This window comes from Rhinolophus ferrumequinum, chromosome 17, assembly GCF_004115265.2.
Source record: "Rhinolophus ferrumequinum isolate MPI-CBG mRhiFer1 chromosome 17, mRhiFer1_v1.p, whole genome shotgun sequence".
Taxonomy (NCBI): domain Eukaryota; kingdom Metazoa; phylum Chordata; class Mammalia; order Chiroptera; family Rhinolophidae; genus Rhinolophus; species Rhinolophus ferrumequinum.
The window spans coordinates 59,450,330-59,462,484 of NC_046300.1; the positions used below are offsets into that span (position 1 = coordinate 59,450,330).

Below are 12,155 nucleotides of genomic sequence, written 5' to 3' on the forward strand. Positions count from 1 at the left end.
AACATACCTAAGCCTGGGGGTAGGTAGACCTCAACATACATAAATACATAATGCAATGAGTAATATATGTTGTATAATACAGAATGCATATGCAAGATACAATCTTAGAGTGTTTATTATTTTTCCATCTTTCTCTCATATAGGGTATATAGTAAACTGAACACATGACATATTTCCACTGAATCTCTATTTACAAAGGTATGATGTAAAAGGATGTGCTAGTCTTCTATACAGCATCATTTGTTACTAAACCGTAAAACAAATTCTCTTACTTTTCTTTATAAGCAATCAGCCATAATTATAGAGCAGTGTTAAGGCCAAGAAATAAATGAACAAAAAGGAAATATTCATATATATACACAAACACACACACACACACACATACACACATACATGAGTATATACATATATATGTATACATATAATTTTGAAAAGAAAGAAACAATGCTGATTATTCTTGACTCCCTTCTACAGACATTTCCCTCCAGCCCCTTTAAGCTATTTAGTTGAAGTTAAAACATCTGGTGAAGAAGTATGAAAAACAGACCAGGAGAAAGACCCCCTCTTCCAAGCATTGTGTGGTCAGAGTTTGAATTTTGGCCACCTTTCTGAATTCCTCATGAGAAGAGAAACCTTCTCAACATCCTTTGCAAACGCCTCCCACTGCCCGCTTTACCAAGTCCACTGAGGGGAAGAAGATCTGTTCTTTACCTGTAAAGCTACTGTTCATTTCAGGAACGTCATCATCCTCCTCATTCTCCGCATGGACTATGCCAGCATTTTGCATATCATTGTAGGACTTGCTTCTCTTCGGGGTCGCCTGCTTGGAGCCAGACTGCAGGCTTTGCAAGGCTTCCGTTGTGATCACTTTCCCACTGACTGGCTGGCTAGGAGGTTTGGGTGTCCCATAATAGTTTCCTAGGAGATGGAGAGACACACATTTGCATGTTTCAGAAAGAAGACTTTGTTTTTTTCAAGACTTCACATCCAAATCTCTCAGCACATTTAAAACTATGTATTTAAGCTGGAAAAAAACAACAACACAGAACAAACTGTATTTCATATCTGAAACTGGTGAGAAAAGATGTCTTTGCTACCCAGCTAGACGAGACGATTTCAGAAGCAAGGAGGAAAGTTCTTGCAAAGAACTTACTAGGAGGGCTAAAAACAAAGGCGGCCGTGCTGAATAGCAAAGCTTCATCCTCATTACACTGGGATTTCAATTGGTCACCTTTTTACATACGCACACTAGCATAATGCTGAATCCGATTTAGAGAGAGCCTCACAGAAAATAAAAAATTCATTACCGCCGGCACCCTGACATGCCTACCAAGCGGAGGTCACTTTCCCTTAATAAGGGAACTCCTCAAGAGGGAACCAGGGTAATACTTAAAAAGGAGGACAGTGAGCCCCACGTGGCGCCTCTTTCACTGAATGGCAGGTTTGACTTTCAGGGTCATTGGGGTGGGAACAACCTTGCCAAGTTTTAATAGAAAACTCTGTGTCAACGGTGGGACCCCTTAGGGGTCACTCTTAGTAATTGCCCATCTTCTTTCAGCCACTTTTCTCCTAAGTTTGGTTCAGGTCCAACTATAACGTGCTTAGCGATTCTTTGGTACACGGATGGAGTTTTGCATATTTTTAATGTGCACTAGAAAAAATTCTAACTAGCAAATTGTGGTACTAATATAAAGTTGACTTTAAAAAATTAAGTGAAAAACGGTATTTTTTAAAATTGACTTTTTTAACTTGAAGTTTGAAAAGGTAAGTATGAAGAATAAGAAATTATTCAACTGAATAAAGAATAGCAATGGTAGTGATGAGTTCCTTTTGAAATGCTGTGTTAGAAAGTAAGCTTTTAAAAGAAAATTTTAAGTAAATAATAGACATTATATTCAGATATGGACAAAATCATGAAGGTAATTCATAAATGGCCCAAGTTTGAAAAGTATAGCTTATAATCAATAATACTCCGTGACTACATGATAAAAAAAATCAGCATTAGAATGCCATTGATCCATTCACCATCTCACATATTTTAGAGTAAGCCCCGGAAGACAAATTATATTGAGCTCTTCAATATATCATAAGCAAGATTTGTAATTCTTTGCTTAGTTAAGTAGAATTTGTAAATCACACGGAAGCCTGTACATGCTGTTTCTTTCCAAGGATCTCATCCCACTGTCTAACCTCAGAACATAATTACATAAAATATACATTTTTATTATACAAGCACAAAGGCAAAATGAGACAGTAATATATGTCTCTGTATGAGACACAGATGATGAAGAATTTGCTTCCATTAAGCGTTATAATTAAGCTTTCTTTTTTATTATTTCTTTACAATATTTTTTTAAATCACCAAATGTATGAACGTACACATCCACTTTCTTTGAGAGTATTGTAATGGCATGTCAGCGGGGGAGCTCTGAACACACAAATTAAAAGTGCAGTAGACTACAGGGTACCATGTTTGCATTTGAAGGATACTGGACAGAAACCCGATAAACACATTATGGTGACTTGCCCTCAATCTTCATAGTTATTTCACAGGAGGTGATAGGCACATCAACTCTTCAAAAAGATTCTTTCAGGTTTCCAACCTAAAGGTATGGGGACTGAGCAGAATCAGCCTGAAGAAAGGCAGCCCATTTGTGCTTTTAGGGGCTAACACATACCCAAGGAAGAATGAGAACACGTAAGGAACAAGCCTTATCGTACACTTCGACAGAGCTTACATCAAAGGATGTCCCATGCCTTCTTGAAGTTCAAACTTGGCCACAGTGTTGACTTTTTCATTAACCAAAGACTATTAGTGAGGTTTAGGAAAGTAAAGCAGCTAATTGCTAAAAAAAAATCTTTACAGTGAACAAAAAATAGAGACAAAGCTCTACTGACATTAATTGTGTAGTAATTCCTTCCGATCATTATTACACAAAAACATGATGTATTATTCTGAGTTACAGGTTAAAATAAGGTCAATGTCTACAACTAAGAATCTTCCACTGAAAGATGTGACTAAACGATGGGACCCTTAATTTGTAATTTTATACTTATAATTTTATAATCGTATTACTCTTTTTTCAGTGCCATTAAACACTCATAAAACTATTGTCAATTAAGAATCAATTAAAACTTAGACATCCTCAGTTTATGACAGAAATAAATGTTTGGGAAATAAAAGTTCTACCTATATTTGACAAATATGTATGGATTTTCCTCAAGTTTTCAAGCTCAGGGTCTTTCTTAAATTAATAAATGATTAGCAGATTTCTAAACGCAACTGAAAACTCCCCAAAACAATCCAGTTATTTACAGTTGTTTCCTGTTTCTGGAAATTAGTTTAAGATTGATAGGAGACAGATAAAGCACCTATTATTAGGTTGAAACACATGAAATTGCTGTTCCAGAAAACAAACGGTCAGACATCAGCAGTTTCATTTGGGTTAATCTGAAATACAGGCATTAGTACTCAGCACACTGTAGTAGTAAAGAACGTAGAAGAGACAGCCCATGGTTCAAATCCCAGCGACACCAGCCACTAATTGGCTATGTGACCCTGGGCCAGTTTATTTCACCATTCTGTAAAGTCTTGTCCTCGTCTGTAAAACTGGGATTCTAAGAGTACCTAGTTTCTACCTAGAATACCTGTCAGTAGGACAAAATGAGATGGTGCATTTAGAGCCTGTATGTAGCCCATGCTCAAGTCTGCCACTAGAGTGAGGTTTGATAAAAGCTTATTAATGTTGACAGTGTATGTTTCTAATCTTTAAAATGAGGCTCATTACACCTTGTTGAGAGGATTAATGAGACAATGCGTCTGAAGTGATTGCCACTTGGTAACTGAATATTGTTCCTTGATATAAAGGAAGAAGCAAAGCAAACCTGCCAATGACCAAATAACCTTGGACAAGTTTTTTTTTACATTCACTGTAATCCTTTCTCTATGAAATGCGAAACTTCTCTGAAACAGCACCTGCGCTAGCTAGCGTCCTCTAGCTAGCGTCCTCACAGGATTATTTTGACGATCAAATAATGTACCTTTGTTGAAGGTACCCTGTAAACTAGAAAGTGTTATAAATATGAGATGGTGTTCTTATTCAAATTACTCCAGCATTTCTCGTTTTCCATATTGTCCACAACCTTGACAGAAAAGCTTCTATGTAGTGGTTTCCTAATTGCAGAGGGTTCAACTTTCCTTTCCAGATATTTTATTTTTACATACCGTGTTTCCCCGAAAATAAGACCTAGCTGGGCAATCAGCTCTAATGTGTCTTTTGGAGCAAAAAGTTAATATAAGACCCGGTCTTATTTTACTATAAGACCGGGTCTTATATAATATATAATAATATAACATAATATATTATAATACCGGGTCTTATATTAATTTTTGCTCCAAAAAATTCATTGGAGCTGATTGTCTGGCTAGGTCTTATTTGTGGGGAAACACGGTATTTAGAAAAATAATTTGAATTCGTGACCAACATTTAAAAACAGTCAGATTATGCACTGACTGCCACCATTGGCCACAGTTACTGGGGTCTCTGCTGCCTCGTCCCCACCCTATTCACTCTCTCACTCTACCTGTTGGTCCTCCCAGGTAATTGAGTTTACAACTCCTCCCTTCCAGGAAACTCTCCACCTTATCAATAGTCTGCACTCTGGTAGTAAATATGGCCAAGCCTAGACGCCATGGCAGAAACACAAACCTCACAGCGAGTACGCACGAGAGACTGCCTGTAAAGAATATACAGATCCCTTAATGGTATTAGAGATAAAACTCATGCGAAGAATTATAAATGATTAGAAAATTAATGTGGGTTACCACTTGGCAGGCTGCACAGTTTCTAGGAGACACGAGGTTGACTGTCCCCCAGTCTCCACATTAGCAAACACACTCTTCCCGAGGTGGCTGGGCTTCCTCCCAAGTGGAAATGTGTGTGTGTGTTGCTATTTCCAGAACTGGCTCTACAATAGAACTCAACGGGGATAGCGGCTGGGGACAGAGGGGAGGGCAGGGGATGACGGAAGCAGCAGCCACCGCTGCCCTTAATTAACAGGCATGATCTCTGGCCACCATTAAGCCAAAGAAAATATTTTCTGACATGCATTTAAAAATTAATGGGGACTGCAAATCAATTTTTAGAGCTTGATAAAATATTTAAGAAGGACGGTAACCCTGAGTTGTAAGGCAGAATGAATCAAATCTATACTGCTGCTCACTTTGTACAAATTTAGTATTCACTCATATATTTCCTCACAGAGAACCTTTTTATACCCAGCACCATGCTAGGCACTAGAAATAAAATGTAAAAATGGGACTAAAACACGATCTTCACAGTTGCTCTATATGGTATACATCAGTTTTCTTAAACTTTGTGCAAAGTGTCAAGTCCCACCCTAAATGCAGATTCTAATTCCGTGAGTCAGGGAGGGGCCTGTGAGCCCTCATTTCTAACAAGCACTCGGGATGCCGGCGCCGTTGGGCCACGGAGCACCCTCTGCACAGCAGAGGTCACCAGGACAGAGACAACGATTCCTCTTCGGCAAATAGCAATGCCAAGGCCCAAAGCAGCAGAACTGTCTTTCTGAGGGTCAACTTGGCTGGTCCTGGGGAAACAGCACTCAGGCCCTCTGTCCCCAGGTCCCACCTTTTGTGTGGGGTCGGGGAGAGAGACTTGTCTGTGTTCTCCTATGAAAGAAACTTGTTCAAAATAAGTAGAACAGTATAGTGGTGACCACTAATAGCTGGGAATCTAGAGCACACATTTTCAGTGGGACAATGTCACACCCAAGGGGGCAAACAGGATTTTTTTGGGGGGAGAGGGGTGTTCAAAAACACCTTATGCTCCTGATGTGTAAAGCAGAGACACACATTTGTACATAACCGCCCAGCGTATCTGTGTTTGCCTCAGCCCCAAGGCAGGGCATGACGAGCCCAACAGCTCTGTAGGCACATTTCTGTCGCTCCCCTCTGCTCTTTCTGCTCTAATCCCACTGGTTTTCTTTCAGCCCTCACATACAAACGGTGCTCCCCTCATCTCACAGCTCTTGCACCCACTCTTCCCTCTGCTTCTTGCCCCATGGTCACTCTTCATCCTCAGGGACAGTAACTGACCCCACAAACTAGACCAAAGCCGCCCTTAGAGGTTCTTACGTGTTCTCAGGAAACCATGTACCTTTCCTTCCCAACGCCCTTTACTGTATTTATCAGACTGCTTAATTAATTGATGCCTGTCTTTACCCTAGAGTAAAAGCTTCATGAGGGCAGGGACCACATCTGTTTTCACGTACACCGCATCCCACACCTAACACGGTGCCAGCCATGCACTGTCACTCAGTAATTCTTTGCAGAATGAGTAAATGAACAAGTGGAGACAGTATCCATGAACGGCAGCCATGAATAGCTATAGGTGGGTGTGCTTTTTTAATAGCATGACTCAGGGCGGTTTTACCGCAGTCCATCAATTATAAGTGAATTACCTCCGATCCGCGTCACTTCACTTTGCCACTCGCTTGCCCAACGCCCGATGGTATCATTCATGACTCCCATCACTTTCTTTTCACTCTTCCTTTTCCCTCCTGCTCCACCCTACAGAACTATCATTTGTACGTGCGGGAGGGCAATAAGCCAACATCCTATAATTAGGTGTTTGCTCTTGCCAGTGCCATTTGGCTTTAAATATAAGACCAAAGAGGGCAACATAATAGTTTTATTACCCTAGGCAGGTAAGGGCCCTCTCTCTTTCCAGTCTCAGTTCCCACGGTACAAACCAAGGTAGGACTCGTACCCATCTAATAGACCTTTTGTGAAAATTAAATTAAATAATATATATAAAGTACTCAGCATTGTGCTTGGCACAACATTAGCACATAATAAACCCTAGCAGTCTTAAATTGTGCCAGATGTTGTGGGCAGATAAAAGCTTCAAAATGTAGCACAGGGTATTGTTATCAAAATACATATTCAAAGAACATTAACAAAAGTTACTTTATTGTGCATCTCCCATTTGTCACTACCCATGTATTCACTTACTCTAATCTTTATTAACAAGCCTACAGCAAAAAAGGCATCGATATTTCCACTTCCATGTAAAGAAACCGAGATCCCCACAATGCCTACGTGATGACTGGCATTTACACAGATTTCTCTGTCGCCAGCACCTGTGCTCTCAACTCCAGGAATCTCGGGGGGTCTCTGAGCAGGGAACTAAGAGAAACTTCCCTGCCCCTGGCCTCCTGTCCTCATATGTAGAGCAACAGTCAACAGACTCCCTGTGGCTACTGTCATTATCAACAGAGAACATTCCACGGTGGGGTTTGCCACCAGAGCTTATCACACAGAAGGCTTCCAAGGCCTGCCAAAAGCAGGCCTTCAGCCGGTCTCATTTTCGTCAATGACAAACAAGAACTCTCTTCACCCCTGCTTTTTCTCTGTGTACCCCCAAAGTATACCCATGGCAGTAGCATTTTTGCAGACCTTCTAGGAAGCAAAACAATAATATCATTGAATGCTGACATCCCCCTCCTAATTAACACACAGAAACATGCAACCCTCAATTCCAATTTGAAATGTCACACTGGTACTGCACTCCAATGTTGAGGGAAAACCTCTGCAAGGCTCAAAGTGAATACTCAGTCTCTTCTACCCAGAGGCATTTGTAAAACAGGCATGTTTGGAACCACCCCCACTGAACAGTCATCCCTTGTAAACTGTCTCCTAGAGAAGATCCAAGAGCTGGCCGAGGCAGCACCCTGTCTTGCTGGTGAAAACGTCAAAAGGAGAGAGAGAGACAGAGAGAGACAGAGAGAGAGGAGATGGTGTAATTGATTGATTTCAGGCACCATATCAAATAAATTAGCTCAGTGCCACGATTAGGAAGTTGGGCCAAGGAGAAAAGACATGTTTATCCTTGACTTCTTGGCTTGACTTGCCTTGATATTGATTCTGTCTAGTGACAGAAAGAGAAGTTGGTTCAAATTGCAAAGCAGACATCAATTATGAGCTCCACTAAAACTTTGATGCCTTCTGAGGGGTGATATGGGTTCCTTGCACAGCCAGAAGGGGCCTCTGCTCTGCTGGGGTAGACACAACCGTCTGTATTAGAGCTGGGGGGGGTAGAAAGTTTCATCAAGGAGGCTTGCCCCCCGCCCCCACCACACCTGACCTTTTCTAGTTTCTCATTTCAGCAAATGGTAGCAGCATCTCGCTAGCTATGTAAGACAGAAACGAGGGGTCTTCCTCGGAGGATCATCACCACCTGCTTCTTTAGCTCCTTATTGTAACAAATACATTACCAAGCCCAGCTTTTTTCAATCACATAAACATCTTGAGATTCATCACCACCGCCAATGGAATCCAAAACTAACTCCAATTAGGGTTGCCAGATAAAATGCAAGATTAACTATTCTGCATTTTTATTTGCCCCATCTAGCAACCTAACTCCAGATCCACAGAGCTCACCTCAATTCATGTTTCTGCAGGGGACGTTTTCCCAACTCCATAAGGATCAAATCTCCCCATTCTATGGTCTCCTTTATAGATCCCAACACACTTACAATTATATATGTATTTCTGTGATTATTTGAATAATGTGTCCTGTGCACTAGACTGGAAGACCCATAAGAACAATGATCCTATCTGCAATTGCTCAGTGTTTCATCTTTAATGAATGAGCAAACTAGGAATAGAGTCTACAAAAGAAGTGTCAATTTCCAGGCGGCAGACACAGGAAATACTGGCATTCTCGTCCTGCCTGTGGCATGACCTAGGTGACGGGCATTTGGCCAGGCTTTGTCCCCAATTCCCTTCAGTGTCTTGATCAGTCTCTCTCTCTGGAGCTCAGTTCTATAGTGTGAAGAAATGAGCTCCACTGCATTCCCACCTTTAAAATCCTACAACTCTATTCTAAAACCCAAACAAATATTGGGCCTGAAAAAATATTCTGGAGGTGATCAGGCCTTGAGGCTTTATTGGTTCACTCTACTTGCCTGCCATGTCACAGGTCACTGAATGTATCCACACAAAATGACCACCACTCCTCTGTAGTGACATCCCTCTTGGGAGGATTTAAAATTATACATTTTTTGAAAAGGAGTTTAACTCTTACAGAGGTGCTTTAGCTTTCTGAAGTCAGCTGGGTGAGAAGAGAAAGATCTTTTTGAAGAGGTCCTCACCCTTTCTTGCAGAAGCTTTTATTCTCCAATTACACTGTAAAATATGGCAGCCACCAGGCACGTGTGACTATTTAAGGTTACGTTTGCCTAAATTAAACTAAATTTAAAATTCAGTTTCTCAGTTGCATAGCCACATGTGACTAGTGGCTTTTCCACTGGTCACTTTTACTTCTATCTGAACATTTATTTCTATCACTAAAGAAAGTTCTGTTGGACAGCACCGGTGCTGAAGGAAGCAAGCGTGGTCCCTTGCCCCGCCTTTCCGAGGACCCATCATCCTACCCTTCTCTTTGTTCATCATCTTGCTCTCTCTGGATTCAGGCGTTATGGCCGGAGCTGACTTCTGACCTGAAACCCAATCATGAGCCTCTCACTTAAACCCATGAAGTCCTCTGACACGCTTCAGTTCAAATGTCACTTCCTCCAGGGGCCTCACTCTGGTGCGGGATTAGATGCAGTGCTCTTTCTAGATGCTTCTGGAGCTCGCTGTAGTTCCCTTCGCAGGACACTCATCACTTGTCTAGAAATTGTTCCAATGTAATTGCCTCACAAGCCTGACAGGCTGCAGAGTGCACACCCTGGAGCCAGATGGCCTGGGTTTGAGTCCCAGCTTTAGCTCTGGCTCACCACTTGAACTTAGAAACAGTAACTGGCATCTCCCGGCTTCATACTCCTTTTCTGTAAAATGGGGATAAATGATAACTACCTCATGGGATTGTTGGGTAATTGAGTTAGTGAATATAATGCACTTTGGAGAGCACTCAGCACCTAGTACACACTGGACAAGTGTCGGTAAAAATAAATAACTAAAAAGCATAAGCACGTTAAAGATAGAGCTTCTTTGGTCTTCTGCCCTGGACGTTACACCCTGTGGCTCGGAAAATGTCTGACCCAAAGTAAATGCTCATTCAATATTTGTTGAAACAAATTGTATCTGTATAAAAGGCTTGCTTTAAAACTGCACTGCCAGCAACTTAGCCTATAGATATATATTCAGAACATGATAGTGAGATATTTATACAGGGATTCTCACTGCAGCATTTTCACCAAACACCAAAAAAAGAGGGGGTGGGACAGGGTCCACCCTAAGTCTCCATCTACTACAGGACCACTGGTTAAATAAATTACGTACATTAATACAGGTAATGGGGTACTGCAACATTTATAAAGAATGAGGTGGAACTATGTGGGGTTATGTAGAAAGACCTCTAAGATATATGTGAAAGGCAAGAACAGAGTGAAATAAAGAAGAATATATATGCCATTTATGTACAAGTTTTCTGAATCTTTGTATTAGATCCTTTCACAGTGGTTACCTACAGGGCGGAGAAGAAGGAAGCAACTTGGACTTAGATATGTTTACCTGTTCTTTAAGTTCTTTACTATAGGAATATTCCATCCCGTCCATTTATTACTTACAAATGTTTAAGGTGCCTTGCTGTAGAGAGTGTTTTGTGTTGTGGTGGCATACATTTCCTCTCCGGAAGCAGGACAAGCCGAGAGAAAAAGAATTTGAGCAGGGAAAATAGAGGATGAGTACATACCTGGAATGTAAATAAGATATTTTACTGGCAAATCTGCTGGTTTACTTACTAATAGAAAGGGGAGGGAATCCACTCAGGTGGCAACTGTGGACCGACCGGCCCTGTGTGTAAATATAAGAGCTAATGCTGATTGAGGGCTTATATGTGTCAGACAGTGTGCTCAGCCCTTTCCAATTATTGTCTCATTTAATCCCACCTATGAGGAAGCACTATTATTATCCTCATTTTACCGAAGGGAAAATGGAGACAGAGAGCATTAAGCAACTTGCCGGAGGGCACACAGCTCCACAGCAGAGCGGCTGAGACTCAAACTCAGGCGGTGCCGAACGTAGCCCGCCTGCACGGTCCTCAGTGTCCCACAGACAGCAGCCGCCCTTGAGGGGCTAGGCCAGGGAAGGCAAAGACTGAGGAAGCTCTCTGAAAATCTATCCAGCCCTATTCTTGTCACAGTATCTGGCATTTAATAAAAATCCCACTTTGCTTTCAGCTTATAAGAGTCAACATAATACACTGCAGTCAGTTCCAAAAAATGATGAGCCATCTCACATGGCAGGCAAATTATACAGCTAAAAGGTCAAAGACTGAAAAACACTGCACAAACGCCTTAAAAAATGGAATGGATTAATCCCGGGCATAAGAAAATTTCAACTCCAAAATAACTAAGCGACATTCACAGAAAGTCAGTTTTATGTACGATGTTCAGACATTTTCTGAAAAATGTTTCCCTGTTGCTATATAGCAGGAAGTTAGGTTAAGGTACCTAATGGGTTAGTTCTACAACATTTTGGTTACATTTAGGATATTCCTCCTGGGTTTTCGGGAAGCAGTGTGGGGTATGAAAGTCAAACTGGGCTGGGTTCAGTTCCTGGCTCGAGCATTCTAGAACCAGCTGTACCACCTTGAAAAAGTTCCTAAGTGCTACTTGGCTTCCGCATCCCCATCTAAAAATTGGTGGTAATAGCTACCTCTGTCAAAGTAATAAAATTAAATGGGAAACAAAGAGATTCGACCTATATATCACTTGTAACACTAACACCTCAATAAAATGAGTTTATTTTCCTTTTTCCCCAGACCAGTTGCTGTCTGAGCCACATGCTTTTCCTTTTCAACCCAACATTCTTTGGCTTTGCACAACCACTCTTACCCTTAACCTCTCCAAAAATGTAAATGAAGGGTTTTTTTTTTTTTTATATTAGGGGACTCAAGCTCCCCAGATGGGCATACTAAGTGATTTCAGATAAGGACTATTCGCTTTCTGCTAACGAAGGAGGATTCACATTGGCTCTGTTCTCAGCCACTTGAATTTTTAATTTTTAGCTGGATTCCCATCTATAAGACAACATGTCGAAGAAGCTCCCGGTACTCCTCCCTTCCCTCACCTCAATCCTAGGCCTATTATACTGAACCATTCTTGCTTCAGGCATTGTCAGATAC

At 41.3% G+C, this 12,155-nt stretch overlaps 1 protein-coding gene across 24 annotated transcripts in view; it reads right to left on the reverse strand.

Moving 5' to 3' along the window:
* MAGI1 (membrane associated guanylate kinase, WW and PDZ domain containing 1) overlaps window positions 1-12,155 on the reverse strand; it is a 574,001-nt gene that overhangs the window by 107,891 nt on the left and 453,955 nt on the right. For all 24 annotated transcript variants that reach the window (XM_033131847.1, XM_033131855.1, XM_033131854.1 and 21 more), the window contains one exon: window positions 712-918. In XM_033131847.1, coding sequence (XP_032987738.1) covers window positions 712-918 — 207 coding nt within the window. The remainder of the gene's footprint in view (window positions 1-711; window positions 919-12,155) is intronic.